A 23,592-nucleotide genomic window follows, 5' to 3' on the forward strand; every position below is an offset into this window, starting at 1 on the left:
TTGTTTGTTGTTTAGGAAGAAACAACCACAGTAATCCTAAAATACTTGCTGACTTACCTGACTTACAGGAAAAGTTTGCCAACTCCTTCGTATATTTGACTATATGTGCTTAAATACTTTTTGTTCACCATCAAATAAGGTCTTTTCCTATGTGCCCCTGTGTACATACCTACTCTCCTGCTGTTGAGATAGGTACACCCTGGAATGTGCTAAGAGCACCCAAACTGAAGAAATCCAGTCCTTGTAGATTTCTGAAGCTCTGACAGAAACTACACTGTAGAGTTTTCCTAGTTCTCTATTTTAGAGGTTAAAAAAAGGGTCTGGCTACATAAAACTCGTCTTCTGTCACCCAATCTGAGTGGCTGGTGCCCCATCTTCTTTCTTGAATCATACAATAATGAAACTATTTTTTAAGGCACAAGGAACAGTATCTACAACTGTCTTTGCACTTGATCGGCATTAAGGTCACATGGGCAACAAAAGAATACACAGAAGCTGTTAAGTTTATCATACATATTTACTTAATCTATACAGAATTGAGTAGATAAAATCAGATTCACATTAGTGAAAAATCTCTACAAAATGTCTTTGAAAAGCAAAACAAGACTGCCTCTTAACAATTCGTATCCTCATGAAAGACGTGGGCTGTAAAAATAAAGCAGTGTGTTTAGCACAAACTAGAAGATATCTGCATCATTTTTTCACAGTTATTTCCATCTACAGTCTGAAAGAGGTAGATTTTTCTGCAACACCTGAGAATTGAATTGACAACCAGGTGTAGTAAAGGCAGTTGCATACATAACTAAAAAATACTGGTCTCAAGACCAAGAAATGTACTCCTACAAGTCTGAGGATGAAATGGTCCATTAGCCAAGACCCAAGTTTTCTCTACTCCTTGGAGTCTCCTGCCACTATAAATAATATACATCAAGATTCCATGATGGTGCAGCAAATGCAGTTGAAGCAAATTTGACATTTCAATCTTCCCTGGGCCAGCCTTAGTAGCATTACAGTGTTCTAGAATGTGGTAGAAACAGGGTGTGCTACAAAGCCACAACACTGGGCTGGCGAGGTGATTGCTTTAGGAGCGTGTCCTTCTCAGAGGGTCCCGTTTGTATTTATTCACAGGGTAATGGAAGGAGAGATTCTGAAAGGATACCAAATGCACCCCAGAGAGAATCCATGTCCTTTAAACACCATGAGAGCATCTAGCTAAAAATACACAGTAAGCCAAAAGCAGCAGGCCAAGTACTGTAAATCATGTCGCTTTACAAAGCCCTTGAAAACACACAACAGGTCCGTTACAATCTTCCACACAGGACAAGCACCACAAAGAAACGTGGCGGGCTACACAAATGGCTTAAGATGGTAAGAGCTGTACATCCAGCAGAGCGCTTGTGAAATGGGATCATTAGTACCAATTTTACAGTAGAGTGTATTTCTGATGTATACCTGCATTTCCTCTCAGGGAAATGAGTCCAATATTTCATTTAGTAACCGAAGGGGGGTATCTATAAAAGGCTGCTGGAGGAGGATGTGTTTGTTTTTGCTTCCGACTCATTTGCACAGTAATTAGATAACCAACTTTGTGGGTTTCTTTTCCTTCACTGTCTGGCCCTTTGATTAACATGACTGATGGCGGAAGCTTAGATATAATCCGCCACTCCAGGCGCTGTTGCCTATCTATTGGACAGTTTTCAATTCTTCAACCCAGTTTAGACCATGAACGTGACAGGACAAATAAAACTTTAACAAAGAGAAAAACCCTTTTAACTGGACAGAAGGGAGTTTATTCGGTCCAGTAAGCAATATAAGAAGTGTCAGTTTGATAGTTTTGCTCAGTGGAATGTGCTAACATCAGTTCTAATAGAGCCTTTTTATTTCATAAAGTATTTCAATGCAAATTATACCAGGGACAAAGTCAAAACTCTCATCAGTGCAGCCTGGCTAATGATGTGTATAAACTCGACCACATGTGACACTGTGAAGAACAAAGGAAGTTAGAGAGCAAATCCAAAAGTGATGTGCTGCATTTCCGAAGTCCCCCATTCCAAGTGTAGACACCTTGATAATACTGGTTTTTACTAAAAAAAAAAAAAAAAAAAAAAAACCCAAAAAAACACTAAGAAAAGGGGCAGAAACAGACTGAAAGCATAAGTAATAAATAGATCCTGGCTACTCTCTGCCAAGTTTCCTCAAAGTTAATGCTGGTTCCAGTCTTTGTTTTAGAAATGGAATCAGTTTCATTCAGTTAGCATGATCATAATTAAAATTCCCTTTAAAAAACCCTGGAGAACGGTGCTGTTTGGACTGTCGGAACAGTTGGACACCAACTTTCAAGCAGCCAGAAGGTAGTGGAGGGACTTCCGCTTAAGGAAAGCTACACATGATTTTATCCTCATCGCCTTACACTGACTGACAAAGGACTGTCAGTGGCAGCCCTCCGTGGGAAGTGGAGGATGCGCACGCAAACCAACCACCAGGCTCCCCACACAGCGGGCATCCAGGTGGTCCAAATTCAGATACTGCTTCTATCCTGAAAACAGTGGTGGGACTGTTTTTAATCACATAAACGTTAGCCCTGTCTCTCCAAGGATTTGCCTGTATATACTACTTTGTTTAAAAGTTACACCTTTATGTACATATTCTGCCAAAACCAAGTCTAGGCTTGCAGCCACCTCAATTTGTCAAGTAATAAAAATATCAAAAAGCTAATTTGAATCAAATATGCTATGCTTGTTTCTGACCCAAGCCTAGAGTTTTATTTTTACTTGGCATTTAAAATGGGCTATTAGACAAATATCTAATCACCTTGATATTTTTCTTTGAGTAATATTAATTGCGGGAGGGGCAGGATGTTTAAACGAGTATTGTTTTCACATCAGGAACCATTATCAGGGACTTCCCTGGCGGTCCAGTGGTTAGGACTGGTTCAATCCCTCGTCAGGGAACGAAGATCCCACAAGCCGCGGGGCGGGGGTGGGGGTGGGGGTGGGGAACCGTTATCAGAACAAAGTTCCCTTGTAATGGTCAGCCCTGGTGAGTGACATTTTAATTCGGACAATTCTGTGCAAGCAGCAGGGGAGAGGGAGAAAGGCAATGAGCACATGCATTCCGATGAAGGGGAAAGAGGCAGATGTGCAACACAGCTGAGGAAAATGTAGAGAGTAAAACTATTCAAACCTGCCAAGCAGCCTCCTGTACCACATAAGTCCAGTAGTTCTAAGAAAATACAGATATGGTAGAAAAAGTAAGAAAATTTTCACCACAAAACCAAGTTACTACTAACAGAGAAAGTTATACACAAAATAGAGCTCTCGATACAGTGATCATACTTGATCTCAGTCAACTGACTCGATGCTGGGCCCGGCACCCAGGGACTCGGCCTCCGGGCTGACACGGGCAGTGCTTTGCCAGGCGGTGCTGGGCTCCTCGGCAGAAGCCGGGGCAGCGCAGGGCTGGGCCCTGGGCGGCGCTGGGCCCCCGCCCGCCGCCCTCCCCGAGACCTGTTCCTTCAGCACCTCGACCTTCTCACTGAGCTCGTTCCTCTCCGTCTGCAGGGCCCGGCACAGCTTCTCCAGCCGTTCCAGTTTTATGTGAAAGGCCTTGTACTCTTTATCTCGCACAGTTTTCTGCAAAGAGGAAAAAGCAGGATTTATGTAACCCAACTGAATACAAGTTAGGTTACCGGATACAACAAATTTAAGTCTTTTGAGCCACTTGTTGGGTCACCTCTTGAACATGTTCAGTTTCTTCAACACCTCCCAACGTCCCGCCACCTGCCTTCTGCACACATAGCTACAGACACCAATTAACGTGGTTCTGGGGTGACAAAATGAAATTCCCCGTCATGTTTCTTAAAAAGAACCAAAGCTGGGCTTCCCTGGTGGCGCAGTGGTTGAGAGTCCGCCTGCCGATGCAGGGAACACGGGTTCGTGCCCCGGTCCGGGAAGATCCCACATGCCGCGGAGCGGCTGGGCCCGTGAGCCATGGCCGCTGACCCTGCGCGCCCGGAGCCTGTGCTCCAGAGCGGGAGAGGCCACAACAGTGAGAGGCCCGCGTACCGCAAAAAAAAAAAAAAAAAAAAAAGACCAAAGCCCACTTTTAAAAGCATTTTGTATTGATGAATTACTAAGGAAATTGAAGATACTCACCACCAAAGACTAGCGGATAAAAAATGAAGGGCTTGCTTAAAAAAGAGGAGGACTCATCTTATTTCCACCTAGATTTCTCTTGTTTTTACCAATCCTCAGATGAGAACAGGATTTTAAGGTGTGATATTTAGTGTTTGCAAACAGTACATCTCAGCTTCGTAAGACTGGCAAAAAGTACTATGCTACCTTTTCAGAAAGAGTAAGTCGAGGTGGAGAGAGAGGCACCCGAGTCAGTGGCCTGTGCTGGCCAGGTGGGCACCTGGTCGGAAGGCAGATTCCCCGACCCTCAGCCCCAGACCCAGTCAATCAAACGCCGGCTGAGCGGTGGGAAAGCCCACGTCACCTGGGACTCTAGCTGCGACTCCTGCCGGGACAGATCCCACTCAGCAGCTCTGGCCAGAGCCCTCGGCTAGGACGGCAGTGTCACAAGGCACGTCCCCCTGCCCTGTCAGCTACCTGAACATCATGAGCCCGCGGGAAACCACCTCACCTCTTCAGCCATTTGCAGAAGTGCTTTGTTATTGTTTTCCCATTTGGTCCGCCATATTATCGTTTCTTTTTCCAGTTTTTTAATTTTCTTTGTCATCTGCGAATCAACACAATTGCAAATTTAAATTCAAGGTTCCCTTATCTCTACAGCCCGCCCCACCCCCTGACCGTGCGCATACTAGTTCTCAGTTTAATATCGAGGATACCGCCTTCCTTATCACAGGCAGGAAAAAGAACCAGACGCCAAAAAATTGGTTTGCTTGAGGGAGAAAGAATTCAGTGGGAGTATAAACGAAGAAGAAGAAGAAGAAAAAAGCTAAAAAGGTAGAAACACTGATCTGTATCGACCAACCAAAATACGTAGTTACTGTTCTGGGCGTGGTTGTCTTTAAATAATTTGATCTCCAAGGACATCGAGCTTTGTGAAAAGGGTGTGGGGTGGGGCTGGGAGGTATCACCTGAAGCAAGTAAAGACACCGCTTTACGGCTAGCAACAAATTGTATTTAATAGAGGAGTTAACTTTAATAAAGGCAACTGTGAGGGCCTAGAGATCACTAGCTACATGGGGTACTACTGAGGGCAAAGTGACTAAACATGATGCCACTGGAGGATCAGAAGAGATGAAATGAAGACAGTACAGTAAAAACATGAACTCATCCAAGTAGCAATCATGCTTAAAATAGCTTCTTATATAAATTCCCCTTTAGGCAATACTCCACTAAAAATAGGCAAATACCTTTTCCATTTCCTGCCGGAAGGTTGTAAACAGTTCATTACTTTTTGCCATGGTAGTCTGGAATTCTTCAAACTTATCCATATAAAGAGAAAGCTACAGAAAACAAGTATAAAAAATTCAGAGTTCTAGGTAAATGATTTAAAATCCCAAACACTTTCAAAAAGAACATAATATGGTTAAACGTTACCTGTTATAAGCGACAGAAATAAGAACAAATGCACACCCAATCCTCGACCCCAGACATCAATGGCTGCAGTTCTAAGAACCCACTGGAATGCAATGAAACTTAGGAAGTTATGTTAACCTCACCATCTTTAGATGAAACTGTTTAAAATGTACAAATATTAGCTCCATTCCGCCAATTATAATAAAAACTGAAGTATGTGGAATAGCTATAAATTTCATACAATTAATCCTTTATGAACTACCTCCTCTCCTTATATTTGAAAAATTGTCCTTGGAAAAAGATCATTCTCTTAGAATACCACCTGCACAGTTCCTAGCTTGAAATCAGGGATATCTCTTTTCTTAATGTAGGCAGGAAAATGAAACAGAAGCCAAAGGATTGGTGTGGTTAGGGGAGAAAGAATTCAGTGGGAGTATAGTTAAGAGAAAAAAGCTGAAAGAAGTAGAAACAGCAATTTTTCTTTTAACTCCCACCCTTAAGGAATTTTTATTCTAGCTGGGAAAATAAGGCACTAACCGATAAGGCAAGCAGAATTTAGAACACAGAGTCACCTTCTCCCCCAGGACAGGAATTAACAGAAGCCAGGGGTGGGGGGAGGCGCCGTAGGGGTCAGAATAGAATAGTTAGGGAAGCTCCTTGTGGCTGAGGCCCAAGCTAGGTCTCAAGGGCAGGCTGAATTATTTCATTTCAGACAAGGTGGGAACCCTGAGAGCCCACCTAATGTAACTGCATTATTTCAGGATGAGGAAACAGGCCTGGAGGAATAAAGTGCTTTGCTCAAGATCACACAGCACATATAAAGAAAGCGGAGAAGAAAAGATCACCAGCGGCCAAGAAACAGCGTCAGCGATGCCTGTCCACCTTCAGCAGTGCTGTGTGCGGAGCATAAAGAGAAACCAAGACCAGGGCGGGAGGGGAGATGCCCTGGGAGGGAGCGGAGCAGCCGGTGGAAAGACGGGAGGCCAGCTCCGCTGTGTGGGAAGGAGACGCGGACCAAAAGCGACGCTACCAATGGCAACAGGCCAGGCGAAGCCACCATAAGACAGCCAAAGCACGCCCCCAGGAGGGGGAGGCTGAAGGCCGGGACCAACAGAAATTTCAGGGTGAAGAGAATAGCGCAGAGCATTTCCAAGCAGAGCAGTCCATAGAGGGGCACATGGTGACAGAGCCGCCAGGGCCGCTGGCCTGGGGTCGGAACAGCGGTAAGGCTCGGGCAGACTGGTGGAGCAGTTCCAGCACCTGAGGGAGATTAGAAGTTATGGCAGTCTTAGCATGGTCTGTTTTTATCAAAGACAGAACATCCAGGTGGACTGTCCCGTCAGAGTTCAACGCTGGCCCCCTCTGGGCAATGAGTAAGTGGCAACTACCATCTTGGACTTAAGGGCCTAGATTACAAAATTGGTCAAAACACACCAATAAGACTAAGGTCATCAACAAAGCCTGGAAACGGACATGGTGGGCAAGAGCAGAGAATGAGATGGACTCTTGGGAAGAACAGCACATTTGGGGAGCAGGAAAAGGAAGAGGCGGCAGCAAAGGAAACAAATTAACGATCAGGTAACATGACTCAGGGCGACACAGATCACAGACAAGAGAAGCTGCACTGCTAACAGTACAACAGAACTGGAGCTGCCTGTGAACTCGGTAGAAGGGCCCTCTGGGGCCCTGCATTAAAGTCCATCTTCCAAAGCTATCTATAGACTTTTTATACGTTTTCCACATTGATTCTCTTCTCCATTTATGTGGACAACTGAATTTATAGGGCTAGTAAGGGGTTCAAAGTTTCCTAGAAGCATTCTAGCACAATAACTTATGGTGGGAAGTTCAAAAGACTTCTTCAGTTTTCACTCTAAGTTAGGCTAGCTTTATAGGAAACGAGTGTCACCATGCTGTAAAACGCACCCAAAGACAAACAGCACTCAAGAAATGTGTTCATACAGATTCAGGCCAGTCTGCATTTTAGAACTAATCTAGAGTCCTTACATTTAAAAAACGTGTTACATAATAAACTTTCAAAATGAGTAATACATTTTTTCATCAAAATGTAATCTACTTTTCTGAGAAAGGGTGAATTGTAGGTACAAATGCCTAATTTCACCTGTCTGTGAAGACATGGGAAGTCCTTCCTGTACCTCTTCTTTGAGTGGGGAGGCATCTGCTACCCTTACTCCATACAAGGCACCACAGAGAAAGACTGCATTAGAACAAACCTAAGGGGTCTGGACTGAAAAGCAGGGAGGCAACGAAGAAAAGCCTAGGCCTAGACAGCTTCATGGGTGAATTCTACCAAACACTGAAAGAAGAACAAACACCAATTCTTATCAAACTCTTCCCAAAAAGTGAAGAGAAGGGAATACTCCTGAACTCATTCTACAAGGCCAGCATTGCCCTGATACCAAAGCCAGATAAGACAGTACAGGCCAGATAAGAAAACTACAAGGATGGTTCAACACAGGCAAATCAATAAATGTGACACACCACGTTAATACAATAGCATGAAAGACAAAAATCGTATGATCTAATAGATGCAGAAAATGCATGTGGTAAAATACAACATAAATTCATGATAAAAATGCTTAACAGGGAATCCCTGGTGGTCCAGTGGTTAGGAATCTGCGCTTTCACTGCCAAGGGCACGGATTCAATCCCTGGTCAGGGAACTAAGATCCCACAAGCCGCGTAGTGCAGCCAAGACGAAACAAAACAAAACAAACAAAAAAACGCTCAACAAACTGGGTACAAGGAAGGAACATACTTAATATAATAAAGGCCATATATGACAGAGCCACAGCTAACATCACACTCAAGTCAGATGAAGGCTGAAAGCTTTCCCTCTAAGATCAGGAACAAGACAGGATGCCCACTCTCACCACTTCTATTCAACACAATAGTGAAATTCCTAGCCTGAGCAATTAAACAAGAAATAAACAGCATCCAAAGCAGAAAGGAATAAGCAAAACTGTCTGTTTGCTGATGACATGATCTTATATATAGAAAATCCTGAAGACCCCACAAAAAAACTGGTAGAATAAATTCAGTAAGGTTTCGGGATACAAAATCAACATACAGAAATCAGTTATGTTTCTATACACTAACAACAAAATATCTGAAAAAGGAATAAACAGAAATAAATAAAATAATCCTATTTTCTATAGCATTAAAAAAATACTTAGGAATACATTTAACCAACGAAATGAAAAATCTATACACTGAAAACTGTAAGACATTGATGAAAGAAATTGAAGACAAAAATAAGTGGAAAGGTACCCTGTGTTCATGGATCAGAAGAGTAAATATTGTTAACAATGTCCACACTAGCCAAAGCCCTATCAAAACTCCAATGGCATTTGCCATAGAAATAGAACAAATAACCCTAGAATGTGTATGGAACCACAGAAACAAACAGAACAAAATAGCCAAAGCAATCTTGAGAAAACAAAGCTAGAGGTATTACACTCCCTGATTTCAAGCTTCATTACAAAGCTATAGTAACCAAAACAATATACTATGGGCATTAAAAGCAGAGACACAGACCAACGGGGTCAGAACTGAGAGCCCCCCAAAAAAACCCACACAGGGACTTCCCTGGTGGTGCAGTGCTTAAGAATCTGCCTGCCAAGGCAGGGGACATGGGTTTAAGCCCTGGTCCGGGAAGATCCCACATACTGCGGAGCAACTAAGCCCGTGTGCCACAACTACTGAGCCCATGTGCCACAACTACTGAAGCCCGCACGCCTAGAGCCCATGCTCTGCAACAAGAGAAGCCACCGCGATGAGAGGCCTGCACAACACAATCAAGAGTAGCCCCTGCTCACCCCAACTAGAGAAAGCCTGTGCACAGCAACGAAGACCCAACACAGCCAAAAAATAAATAAATAAATTTGAAACAAAACAAAACAAAAATAAACCCACACAAATATGGTCAATAATATTTGACAAATATGGTCAATAATATTTGACAATATTTGACAATAATATTCTTGGCTCAAGTATTTGAGCCAAGAATACTCAATGGGGAAAGGAAAGTATCTTCAATAAAAGGTGTTGGGAAAACTGGATAACCACATGCAGAGGAATGAAACTGGACTGCTATCTTGTACCAGTCACAAAAATTAACTTGAAATAGGTTAAGGACTTAAACAGGAGATATGAAACTGTAAAACTCCTAGAAGAAAACATAGGTTAAAAAGATCCTTAACAGTGGTCTTGGCAATTAATTTTTGGATATGACAACAAAAGCACAAGCAACAAAAGCAAAAATCAACACGTGGGACTACATCAAACTAAAAAGCTTCTGCACAAAAAACAATCAACAGAATGAAAAGGCAGTCTACGGAATGGGAGAAAATATCTACAAACCATATATATCTGATAAAGGGTTAATATCCAAAATATATAAAGAACTCATACAACTCAATAGCAAAAAATAAATTAAAAAAATTTTTAAAATCTTAATTTAAAAACCAGCTTGAATAGACATTTTTCCAAAGACATACAAATGGCCAACAAGTACATGAAAAGGTGCTCAGCATCACTAGTCATCAAGGAAATACAAATCAAAACCACAGTAAGATATCACCTCACACCTGTTAACAAATGCTGGAGAGGGTGTGGAGAAAAGGGAACCTTGTGCACTGTCAGTGGAATTGTAAACTGCTGCAGCCACTATGGAAAACAGTATAAAGACTCCTCAAAAAATTAAAAATAGAACCACCATATGATTCAGAAATTCCACTTCTGGGTATATATCCAAAAGAAATGAAAACAGGATCTCAAAGAGATATCAGCACTCCCATGTTCACTGCAGCATTATTCACAATAGCCAAGGTATGGAAGAAACCTAAGTGTCCATCAACATATAACTGGATAAAGAAAATGTGGTGTATATACACAATGGAATATTATTCAGCCATAAGAAAGAAGAAAATCTTACAATTTGTGACACAGTGGATGGGCTTTGAGGGCATTATGCTAAGTGAAATAAGTGAGACACAGAAAGACAAATACTAAATACCGTATGATAATCACTTACCTGTAGAATCTAAAAAAGCCAAACTCAAAGAAACAGAGTAGAATGGTGGTTGCCAGAGGTGGAGGGCGGGGAGAAAGGGGAAGATGTTGGTCAAAGGGTACAAACTTTCAATCAGAAGATGAATAAGTTCCAGGGATCTCATGTACAGCATGATGGCTATAGTGAACAATATTGTACAGGGGAAGAAGGGAGGGAGGGAGGAAGGAAAGTTGGGGGCCCGCATTAAGGTGGCCACCACCTCCATACTCTACCTGGGAGTGGAAATGCATGATCAATAGGTAGTTTTTAAAATAGGTTACAGGCTCATAGCACAAAATTTTAAAGATTTTACGTTACACTATATGAAAACGCCATTTTGTAGGTCAAATAAGTATCAGCAATTTCATATGGTTCAACCTCACAAAAAAGAACTAAAATCTGAAGATTTATCAGTTTTTCTTTAGTAGGAAATTAGCTGACACACATGGGAACAGACAGAGAAAGGGAGGAAATACGTGTGATACTGGAAGGAGGACCTGCACATAGCGGGACAAACTGTCCCTTCTGCCTGATTCCTGGGACCGAGTGCTAAAACCAGGAAAGTCCTAGGCAAATCAGGATGAGGTGGTCACCCTAAATGAAGATGAAAACTCCAAGAGGGACGTGTGATCTACTCTCAGGTCTGCTGGGAACAAGCAAAATCATCTTAGAGGAGATTCAAGGTATGTATCAAATGAACCATAGATTTTTTTCTTACAAATTCTACTACCCCTGCCGTCAAGTTACCTGCTGTTTTAGTTGTACTTCTTGTTGTTTCATTTGTTCATATTTGTGTCTTGATTCCGTTGCTTCTTTTAATAACTAGAAGACAGAAACATTCTGGCAAAATACTAATAGTCATTACAAATATGACTACAACGTCCAACGACCAGACAGTTAGGCTTAACCCTTCCACTCATTATTTTAGCAAGAACCACGACTCTACGAATGAAACATTCTGTCACATCAATTGCTAATTACCTGTATCTTTGATCTGTTCCATTGTTAACACTTAGGAATGTAGGAATACTCTTTTATTGCTTAGAAGAAGTACCCAGGAGGTTTACAAAACTCAGGGTTAAACTGTTGTCTTTTAGATGAAAATAATGAGAAGTCTAGTATTGAGCAGAAAACATGGCTGAGAATCTCGACATTATCTGGGTCATTTAGAAAGCCCCTCTGGGACGTCCCTGGCGGTCCAGTGGTTAAGACTGCGCTTCCACTGCAGGGGGCACAGGTTCGATCCCTGGTCAGGGAACTAAGATCCCGCATGCTATGTGGTGTGGCCAAAAAAGAAAAAAAAATTAGAAAGCCCCTCTGCTCCATGAGAGGCAAGATGAGGCACTGTATGGAGCAAAACAATGAAATCAGGAACCTGGTTTCTGATCACATTTTTTTTAAAGCTGGGGGTGGGGGTAGGGGTGGTGATGGGATGGGAGCTTTAATTTATATACTTGAGTTTAAGAAAATTATGTAGTGAAATTGCATAGTAGGCAGCTGTGAAATTCAGTCCCTGAAGTAAAATGTCACACTTAGTCCAGTAGGTTTTGAAAAGTCCTTAAAACCAACCAGAAATAGATGTATCGTATGTATTTATTTAAATATGTGTATCATATTTCTATTCTAACTTGGGAAATGACAACTGTCTCTTCAGTTATGCATGGGATGGCGCTGTCAGTTCACATGGAACGACCACGGTGTATGAAAAATGTCTCTCTCTTAACCCTAGACTCACACTCAGAGTGACATGTTCACATCATGAGGGCCACTCAGGACCCGAGTCTTCAGACCTGGCTCGCCTCAGGGCCTAGGTTACTTAAGTGAAATCTGCATGGGACCGTCCTCATTATCATAACCACTTCTGACTTTTTTTTTTTTTTTTTGGTTAAGCAGGTAAAGTTAAATTTGCATGTGTTAAATATACAAACCCAATGACATTCCACTGTATTCACAATTACTGACAGGCCATATAATCTGAGCACACATTCTGAGAATAATGCTGAGTGATTAGGATGTAGAGAATTCTGTTAAAGTTTTTCAGAAAATTATACCAGAGTAAACAAATAAGTTTCCCTAGTTTCAAGTTACTTGTTTGAAATAAACTGTAACAGTATGAAGGACACCCATGTTTGGTAAGCTTGCTATTAAATCGAATCCCCAAATTTAATGTGTTAAATACTGCTATAATTCTTAAACTTGGTGGCCATTATCTAAAAAGTGAAATAAATATTCTAAGCACAGAAAAGTCCTATCAGTGCAGGTCTTTGCAGTAACTTGGTCTAATCTCTCCAGTGTATCTTCTGTATATAAAGTTAAATAGAAAGAAAAAGCTAATGTTTTCTAACACACACATGCCCTTCACAATCTAGAGAAAAAAACAATTAGCACAACCCAGTGCTAATTTAAATGTAGAATAAGTTTAACTGTTTTAAATGGCTTTGGTTACAATTTTGGCAATCATTTCTTTTTTTAAGAAATTGCAAACTTACAAACTCTCTCTCTCTTTGATGCTTCTCATCAGCTTCTTTTATCAGCTGTGTCGTCTGCTGCAGTTTGGCGTCCACAAGCTGCTGCTGCAGTTCCTTGTGTTTGAATACTTTATCAATGTGCTGCGGGGAACGTAAAATTTCTTCCGTCACTTAATGAAATAAGGGACAGGATGACGAGGAAACACGACACAAGTTACAAGACCTCACTCATGAGGCTGCTTTTCCTGCTAATACCACCGGGGCTAATACCAGCAAGGTGCCTGTCTGCATGCTGTGCTGGCAGAAGCCTGTGTCGGCATCCCTCCCTCCGGAGATGGCCCAGCAGCACCTCAGCAGCCGGCCTCATACTATTTCTGCCGTAAGGTGAAAATGAAGCTCAAATTGTATCAAGAAAAAGACGGCTACGGAGATCAAACTGTTAAACCCATAATACATCATACACATAATTACTGGATATTTTTTTCTCCCCATTAAATTTTCCCAAATCTCTCAATTGGAGGCAGCATGCTGTGATGGGAGGAATGGCCCCAGTCGAATTCTCCCCCTTGCTGAACGTCAGTCCCCTCACCTGTGGGGGGCAGCCACACCCACACGGCAGCACTGTAAAGGCCAACGCAATGGCTATACTATGTAAGGTGCTCGGTGCCTGGCACTTATCAGATAAATTTGATAAAAGGTCATTATGATTTCCAAGTGAAATTATTAAGTGGTTGTTTATGTACAATAAAGTCATCAGAACATCCCTCCCTGACCAAGGAAGGAACATTCAATAGTACTCAAACTGAATAAGGCTCACAGGTAATGTGATTTCAACATACATAGCTTTCAAATTTTCTACATCTATAATGTGGCAGACTGTCATATTAAACTACAAAACTAAAACAATAATTTTAAGAAAAGTGAGGGCTTTATAATCTAATAGAAAATTTATTCTCTAGGACAAAAAAAGTTTCTTCAACAAACACACTGTAAGAATAAAAAAGAGAGAAAAGGAAATGTTTATGTTAGAGACTTGACACACGTCAGCCAGTGAAGCAGACGGGCTTTATCTGGATGATTCAAATAGGTTTTTTCTTTTTTTAAAAAAAACGGGGAGACAATCGGAAAAATGTAAACGATGACTAGATTTTAATATTAAATAATTACTGCTAATTTTTCAGGTATGAAAATGGTATTGTGGTCACATCTAAAAATGAATCCTTAGTCTTTGTGAGGTACACCCTCAAATATATATGAATGGACTGATACCTTGGATTTGCTTCAAAATAACCCAGGGGAAAGTGATGGGAATATAGTTGAAACTGTGGTTTCATTTGCTAAAACCACGTGATACAGTCTCTACTTTCTTCGTTTATAATTTTCCATAATAATAAGGGGGAAAAAGGTAAGCAAAAAGCATCGAGAGTGATAAAAAGAAAATCTTTAAAAAAACTAACAGTTTTTAAAGGGCTATATGGAAAACTAAATTAATATAAAGTTTGCCTTGAAAACTGGATAAAATAACCCACAGAGATGCCACAATCTTTTTTTTTTTTAAATCAGCTATTTTAATCTACCTCTATAAGGGATAGAACACACATAAGAGAACATTTTACTAACTTAAAAGGCAGGGAATGTGTCATTTAAAGAACCTAACCCTTTGTTCCTGCCCATCTGACCTCTAAAAGGGAGGAACTTTAAAAAAGCACATGATCGCCTACTTGCATTTAATCTAGACACCACGCCCAGACTTCCCAACTGGCTTGTAGAACTAAGTCTTAGTTGGAGGCCAGGGACCAAGATGAGGTGCCACAGACCCTTCCAGTAAACTTTTTACTTCAATTGGGTGTATAAGGGTTTAGAAATAGGTTCGTTTTTTCTCCCAAATACTATAAAACCTCCACTAAAAAAAAATATCTGAAACACAGGCATAATGGAATGATAGTGTAGACCATACAGATTATCATAGACGTCTAAAATACAGTGTGGTTTGGGGCCAGGTATTTACTCACTTTTAGTCTAGACAAGGGGAAAATCTATGCTAAAATTACAATCTTCCAGAATCACATGGAAGACGAGTAGTGCTTAACACTGTCTCCAAGAAATCGCCTCACGCACCCAAATCCACTGACTTCAGGGCCATCGAGTATGGTCCCCACGAGTCCTGCGAGGGAAGGCCAGACTTCCACCATGCATACACAACGGTTCTAAAACACCCTGGAGGAAGAAGGTTCTAAAACACCCTGAAGGAAGAGCTTTAGTGAATGCTTTTGGTTCGTAGTGAGGGGACACACCAGCTGCCCTACCTCCTCCCTCAGTGCGTACTGCTCGATGAGCTTCTTCAGCTTTTCGCCCAGCTCGACGTTCTCCTGGCGGAGCTTGGCGTTGTGTATGTCATGTTGCTCCAGCTGTGCCTGGATTTCATTCAAAGTGATTTGGAAGTGTGCAGTGGCCTCTTTCCGTCTTTCTTCCTCCTCTCGTGCCTGCTGCATATTTTCTTCCTTATTATCCAAAACAATTTCTGTTAATCGTACAGACCTATAAGATGGCACAGACGCCCACAAAAGACACTACTGCCATGTGGGTTCACTGCTTGCTGCCCTGAAGTGGTGCTTCTGAACTAGAATTCCTTCCCTTTATTTAGGACCGGAAGGCTCTCGTTTGAAAGCAAGCAGCTTCTCCTAGGTAGATAATCAGAGAGGCGCCGCCTGCCCTGCTCTACAGTAAGCGCTCTGTGATCAGACTGAGAGACGAGGAAAGAGTCTCGCCAGGCAGCTAGCCCCCTCCACGCGGGCTTCCCAAATACCCTCCCCCCTGGCTAGTCCTGCAGGGCAGCATCTGAAATCAGCCGGAAGAGGGTGATCCCTTCCTGCCCTTCACTTTCTGAGTCGCACCTTCTACTCCCTAGATGGCAAGGGACAAAAGGAATCTGCATCTTAAAAGCTTAGTCCCAACTCTTGCTCAGATCCAAGTGCTAAGAGACCTTTAGGTGTCTAGTGTCTAAAGCATTACCAGTCCAATCAAAGTGTGGACTTGCTATGGGGAAAAAATACCACTCAGTTTCGTGAACACCGAAATCCAAGGATTCAAAAGCAAAGAAAACCTATCGGCTCCCACATCAGGTCAAGATCCATTTCCTGAGGGCTCCTATGTTCTAGGGCCTTGGGTGCCTGCCATGGTGGGGGAGTCTCACGAGCAATGCGGCTCAGTCAAAATCACACCACAACTGCACATGAGGACAGGCCCACCCCTGTGTCTCTGCCTTCTTCCCTTCTTCCTCTGTTGGTACCAACTAACTTTTGGATACCCGCTGCTTTGTCTTTTAATCAGCCGAGGAATAAGCGCTCTTCTAAAAGTACTTGGCAATGGGGAACTGGGATGGACAAGCGTGGCCGGTGATATAACCAACGAACAGCCCTTGAGGAGCTCAGTGGGGCCTTTCCCTTCCCTCAAGTCTGCTCCTACTCGGCTTCTCATTTCATGTCCACTTTTCACACGTGCTAATGAACGACCTCAGTGCTCAGCAGGAAACTGCAAATTTGAGCTTCCTAAGCCATGGCTCCTAGTGGGAAAGCTGTGGTCTAAACATCAATCTCATCTAGATTCCCCACGAGCAAGTATGAGCAAGTATGAGGTGCGTTAAGAAGCACAAGGCCAAGCAAAACAGAACGGTGGCATCCCTGTCTCCAAGGAGAGACACGGATTTAGTTCAAATAGGTACACAGCGACTATAAATCAAGCTAAGCCAGACCCTCCTGAAAAACAGAAAACGGAACCAGACTTCCCTGGTGCTGCAGTGATTAAGAATCCACCTGCCAATGCAGGGGAGAGTGTTTGAGCCCTGGTCCAGGAAGATCCCACATGCCGCGGAGCAATTAAGCCCGTGCGCCACAACTACTGAGCCTGAGCTCTAGAGTCCTTGAGCCACAACCACTGAGGCCATAAGCCACAACTACTGAAGCCCGCACGCCTAGAGCCCGTGCTCCACAACGAGAAGCCCATGCACTGCAACAAAGAGTAGCCCCTGCTCGCCGCAACTAGAGAAAGCCCGCGCACAGCAATGAAGATCCAGCACAGCTAAAAATAAATTTTAAAAAATTAAAAAAGAAAAACAAAAGGAACCAACTCACCTTTAACGTCTTATTGTGACGCTGAAGTTCCCTGCAAAGAGACTCGAGTTTGCTTCTTGCCAAGATAGCCTTGCTGTGTTCACTCTGCAAATGAACTTTCTCTTTCACGATCTGGGCTTGCTTCTTCTGCAGAATCTTCATTTGCTTCTGAACGTTCCTGCTCTCCTCCAGCTAAAAGTAATAAGCACTTTACATTTAGGAAATACAGCGAAAACCTTTGAGTTATGGCTGGAAGAATTACAATAAGAACTAAGGAATACATTTCCAAAAACCCACAGTATTGTAGTGTAATATTTTATTTTAACTGTTTCATGCCATGCTGCCCTGCCAACCTTCTCTTTTCCCATTATGATAGGAAAGTAAGCAAATGATTTAGGGTAGGAAAAAAACAATCTTAATCTCTTTATTTATTTATTAAAAACAAAAAAAAATGACGTTTTGGACTTTTTAGGAATCGACACCAGAAAGTTTTACTTTCTTGAAAAACACACTCAAGCTACTTTATTGAAACAATCCTCCAAATCAGAACTCAATAAGCAGCACTCAGTTCTTTGCAAGTGAGGGGGGCGCACTGCAACTGTAGGTCTGGAGCAAATGCGTCTGTTTCAAGGTTACACCAACACTAACAGATAAGATGGCAGCCTTACTGACCTGTTAACTGGAGAAGAAAAGGATGCTGAGTCACTATTTCAAGAGCAAGAGCGACACCTTGTGGCCTCTCAAAACACACCACACATCCTTACAGGCGAGATGCTTATAGCTATTAAAAACACCTTTACGGAAATCCCTCCCCCCCCCAGAAAATAATTCTGTTTTTGTAAAATACTCTCGTAAAATAACCTTACTCAGGACCGTGGGCTGCAGGATCTGCACACCCTATCAGTAACTCCACCGAGGGCTGGAACTCCCCCCGCCCTCCCCAGATTCAAGGTAACCACAACCCTGAATCCTGGGGTCACTACTCCTTTGCTCTCCTCTGTATTTTATGTCATCCGTGTGTGGTCCTAAAAGAAATCGTTTTTTTGTTTTTGTATTTTTGCGGTACGCAGGCCTCTCACTGCTGTGGCCTCTCCCGCTGCGGAGCACAGGCTCTGGACACGCAGGCTCAGCGGCCATGGCTCACGGGCCCAGCTGCTCCGCGGCGTGTGGGATCTTCCCGGACCGGGACACGAACCGTGTCCCCTGCATCGGCAGGCGGACTCTCAACCACTGCACCACCACGGAAGCCCAAGAAATCGTTTTGATTTTAGTTGTTCTGACTTTATTGTGGCTACTGCAACTGAGAAACCAAAATTTAAATTTTCTTTAATTTAAATGAACTCAAGGGACTTCCCTGGTGGTCCAGTGGTAAGGAATCCGCCTTACAGTGCAGGGGACTCGGGTTCGATACCTGGCCAGGGAACTAAGATCCCACATGCCACGGGGCAACTAAGCCCGCACGACACAACTACTGAGCTCGCATGCCTCAGCTAGAGCCCACGTACTGCAAACTGCACAGCCCACGCGCCACAACTACAGAGCCCTCGTGCCCTGGAACCTGCGCACCACAACTAAAGAAGAGAAAACCCGTACGCCACAACTAGAGAGAAGCCTGCACACTACAACGAAGAGCCCAGGTGCCGCAACAAAAGAGCCCGCATGCCGCAACAAAGATCCCACATGCTAAGACCCAACGCAGCCATAAATAAATAAATAAATAAATCTTTAAAAATTAAAATAAATGAATTCAAGATTAAATGGCCACAAATGACTAGTGGCTACCATTCTGGACAGCACAGCTGAAGATTACACTGCTAGGATTCATTGAGATTGTTTGCATGTAGCTACAGAACAGGGACCAGCAAACTTACTCTGTAAATGGCCAGAAAGGAAATATTTTAGGCTTTGCAGGCCATAACATGTCGGTTGTGTCGTCACTGTCTTTTAAACAACACTTTTAAACAACAATTAAGTAAAACCATTCTTAGCTTCTGGTCAGTACAAAAACAGGCCTTGCTGGCTTTGGCCCTCAGGTTGTATGCTATTTCACTTTTTAAAAACTATGCAAGGGGCTTCCCTGGTGGCACAGTAGTTGAGAGTCCACCTGTTGATGCAGGGGACACGGGTTCGTGCCCCGGTCCGGGAAGATCCCACATGCCGCGGAGCGGCTACGCCCGTGAGCCATGGCCGCTGAGCCTGCGCGTCCGGAGCCTGTGCTCCACAACGGGAGAGGCCACAACAGTGAGAGGCCCGCGTACTGCAAAAAAAAAAAAAAAAACTACGCAGGGCACTTCCCTGGTGGCGCAGTGGTTGAGAGTCCGCCTGCTGATGCAGGGGACATGGGCTCGTGCCCCGGTCCGGGAAGATCCCACGTGCCGCGGAGCAGCTGGGCCCGTGTGCCATGGCCGCTGGGCCTGCACGTCCGGAGCCTGTGCTCCGCAACGGGAGAGGCCACAACAGTGAGAAGCCCGCGTACCGCAAAAAAAATAAAAAAATTAATAAATAAATAAATAAATAAAAACTATGCAGGGACTTCCCTGGTGGTCCAGTGGTTAAGAATCTGCCTTCCAATGCAGGCGACGTGGGTTCGATCCCTGGCCGGGGAACTAAGATCCCACATGCCGCGGGGCAACTAAGCCTGCACACCACAACTAAAATGAGCCCATGTGCCGCAACTAGAGAGCCCACGTGCTGCAAGGAAAGATCCCACAGGCCACAACTAAGACTTGACGCAGCCAATAAATAAATAAATATTTTATAAAATAAAATAAAAATACGCAGCACACAACACACTTTGTTGACCCAGTCTCTTGTCAATAGGCAATTGAGTTGTTTCCAGGTACTCAGAACAATTCGCATATTCTCACACATGGGCTTCCTGGTATACACCATGCAAGAATTTATCCTGAGTGCAAACCTAGAACTAGGGTTGTGGGGAAGTGATTTCTAAATGTTCTGTTGCAGGCTTCCCTGGTGGCGCAGTGGTTGAGAGTCCGCCTGCCGGTGCAGGGGACACGGGTTCGTGCCCCGGTCCGGGAAGATCCCACGTGCCGCGGAGCGGCTGGGCCCGTGAGCCATGGCCACTGGGCCTGCGCGTCCAGAGCCTGTGCTCCGCAACGGGAGAGGCCACAACAGTGAGAGGCCCGCGTACCGCAATCAATCAATCAATCAATAAATGTTCTGTTGCACATGACAATGGAACACTGTTTTCCAGAGTGGCCGGCACATTTACTCTCACACCAGCAATTTATAAGAAATCATGTAGATGCACTTCTCCAAAAACTTCATACGATAACAATTCTTCCTTTATGCCACTTACACTGGACATAAAACAGCATGTTGCTATGGTCTTGATTTGCATTTCCCTGTATTCATAAGATCGAACATCCCTTGTATGTTTACCTTTCTGTTAAGATATCTTCGAATCTTGATGTTTCTCCACTTCTATGAAATGCCTCCTACACATCTCTTGCCCAGCTTTCCATTGGGCTAATTGTCCTTTTTGTATTCGTTTGTAGGTGTTCCTTGGATATTCCTCACATTGAATCTTCTACTGGTTATTATTTGTTGGAAATATGTTCTCCCCAGTTTGTAATGTGTCTTCTCACTTTCTTTGAAAATGTCGTTTGATGAATAGAAAGTCTTAATTTCAATACAGCCAATTTCTGAAATCTTTTCTCTGGTAGTGCTTTTTGTGTCATAAGAAATCCTTCTTTTAATTCAAGTTTGGAAAAATATTCACCTATTAATATATTTAAATAAAGCTAAATGATACCTAAAATTTTCATTTAAGTCCTTAATCACTGTATATGGTGTTCAAGGATCTAAATTCATTTTTTCCCCCATAAGGATATCCACTTTTTAAGCTCCGTTAATTTCTTAAGGATTGTATAATTCTCCCCTGAATGCAACTATAGATTCCATAAAATGCTCCTCAAAATCCCCAAGGGGTGTTTCCTTCCCATGGAACTAATAAGTTGAATCTAAAATTTTATAGAGTAAAGAGTCAAGAACAGCCAAGATACTTCTGATGAAGAGAAGATACACCTACCCAACCAGAAAATCAAGATTTATTATTACACTATAATAATCTACACAAACTAAGGAATGGGAAAGAACAGCACCACTACGTACTTAAGGACCATGTTACAGGCCTAATGGGATCCACACTTAGCAAGTGAAATGTGACAATTTCATAAACCCATGTTATCTGGTGAACGTGGCAGCCACAAGATCTCCCCAGAGGACAATCCCCATCACAGCGCAGGCACCCCTCCAGCTGCTCTACAGGACTTTCCTACCTGTCTGAGCCACAAGCACCAGTGATGTCAGACGATGCTGTCACCAAAAGGACAGAGGACAGTGATGGCAAAAGGGAAGTTTACGGAATAATCCTCGGGAAAAGCCTACTGCCTTGATAGTCTCACTGCTATATAACCTATATGCTCTACCTTTTAAAAGAAATGAGTGTTGTTTCAAGAAACAAAGCTTTATAACATTTTCTGAAAACAGTACACGTTTCGTCCTTCATATGCTCAGCACAAATCTAAATCAAAGAGAGGTTGCTCACTAAGCAAGTCTTCAACGTGTCACATCCTAAAATGAATGTAGCGATGATTACTGGTGCTTTAAAAGAATCAACCATACCCTCCCCCCACCACACACACAAAACAAAGGCCACAAACAAAACGCCCTAGACCCTTGCTGCTTAAAAAGTGTGATGCAAGGGGTAAGAGTATCATCATCAACCTCACCTGGCAACTTGTTAAAATGCAGACTCTCAGGCCCCAGACACAGTGAATCACAACGTGCCTTTGAACAACAGAAGTCCCAGCATCTGTGTGAGTCTAAGGACTGCTCTAGGCCACTATCTGCCCTTTCTTCTCCTAATCCACGTGTGACTGTCTGCGGTTGTCCCAACAACACTGGGTCAAGTAGCTAACCTGCTACACTACTTTTTTCTCTCTTACTCTTTTCTCCATTTTTTTTCTTTTCCCTTTTTTGTTTTTGTCTTCTTTTTCTACCACTTCTCACGTGATTCTCTTCATGTGGATGGAACCAAGAGGGACTGTCTTCCACAGCCAATGGAAGTGTTCCTTTCCTGAAGCCAACAATCTGACCTTGTGTTTTCTGCCATCTTTGTATCTGTGACTGTTCTAGGCTATTTTCATTGATGCACGGGGTGTCCTGCTGCTCTGAACAGAAGGTGCCAGACTGCTGAATGCCAGCTAAGTGGGGGTATTCACGGACCCCTTTGTAAACTGAAGGAAAATATAACTGTAATTGAGTAATAATTCATTTCCAAAGCTGGTCACTGACAAAAAGTAGCATTTACGACACGGAATAACTGCTTTAACAACAGACGAAAACGCATAAACATTGTCCATGATAACTCACCTAAGTATTTCACAAAAGACATTAACTTAGCATATTAGAACCATTCGTTCTAAAAGCTTCCCACAACCCTTATTTCAAACGGTTCAATGGCTTCCCCATTCTTCAACTTAAAGAGGACAGCAGTGTTTCCATATTGAGACTGCTTTCATAATTTGACAAAGAGAATTAATGCTACTTGAAATAACTCAGGCACAGAACAAATGAGGTTAATTTCTTTGGAAGATGGAAAGAGTAATGCCTGGCACATATTAGATACTAAATAAATACTTCCTGAGACACAGTATTGTTTTAGTAGACTATTTCACCTAACTCACAATTTCAGTCACAACGGTTAGAGCCTTTAGCTCTAGAATTCCCTTGGGAAAAGTTAACTACAGGAACCACTACACTCCAACTGACTGGCATTTAAAGCAACACAACACAAGACTGAGTTTTAGAAAACCTATGCTGTATCTTCAGCATTATAACGCTCTATATATGTAACACCTTACAAAATGAAGTCATACAAGCAACAAAAAGCCCCAAGAAATCAGATTCTCCTCTTCAATTCTGGAGTAAAGTATAATTTTACATGTAAAGCCACATCAAAAGCTACATCATATTTTAAAAAGCTTATCAAGCACATACACATTTTGCTATACTTTATATGGACCTCACTCCCTTGATTTAATACTCACAAGATCGGCATATTTCTTACAGAGAGCTGCCAGCTTTTCTTCTGGAGTTGAAAGGGTGTTTAGGGCTTGCATCAATAATAAGACTTCTTTTCCTGATGATTAACAAGATAAGAAATAAGTCCCAGAAGAAGAATGAGATCAACCTGTAAATTCTAAATAACACTTCCTATGTTCTGACATCCAGAGTAAAATAATTTATGCCTATAACTAGAAATAAGAGATTTACTAGCTAAATTAAGAAAGCTATTTTTAAAATCTGGGTCAGCAGGCACCCCTTCCTCCCCATCTCCACCCCAAATTTCTTCACTCACTAACACTGCGAGC

At 42.7% G+C, this 23,592-nt stretch overlaps 1 protein-coding gene across 2 annotated transcripts in view; it reads right to left on the reverse strand.

Moving 5' to 3' along the window:
- Positions 1-504: 504 nt before the first annotated feature.
- The window catches only part of TXLNG (taxilin gamma), a 52,523-nt gene continuing 29,435 nt past the window's right edge, over positions 505-23,592 (reverse strand). The window contains exons 3-11 of one of the 2 annotated variants that reach the window (XM_060292525.1): positions 23,269-23,360; positions 17,216-17,386; positions 15,392-15,586; positions 13,107-13,226; positions 11,365-11,439; positions 5,381-5,473; positions 4,645-4,740; positions 3,336-3,632; positions 505-3,222 (exon numbers count right to left, since the gene is read on the reverse strand). In XM_060292525.1, the coding sequence (XP_060148508.1) occupies positions 3,342-3,632; positions 4,645-4,740; positions 5,381-5,473; positions 11,365-11,439; positions 13,107-13,226; positions 15,392-15,586; positions 17,216-17,386; positions 23,269-23,360 (1,133 nt within the window). In that variant the 3' untranslated portion in view covers positions 505-3,222; positions 3,336-3,341. Of the gene's footprint in view, positions 3,633-4,644; positions 4,741-5,380; positions 5,474-11,364; positions 11,440-13,106; positions 13,227-15,391; positions 15,587-17,215; positions 17,387-23,268; positions 23,361-23,592 lie in introns of both variants that reach the window. The other variant, XM_030848182.2, reaches the window with a different exon arrangement.

This window comes from Globicephala melas, chromosome X (genome assembly GCF_963455315.2).
Source record: "Globicephala melas chromosome X, mGloMel1.2, whole genome shotgun sequence".
NCBI lineage: Eukaryota > Metazoa > Chordata > Mammalia > Artiodactyla > Delphinidae > Globicephala > Globicephala melas.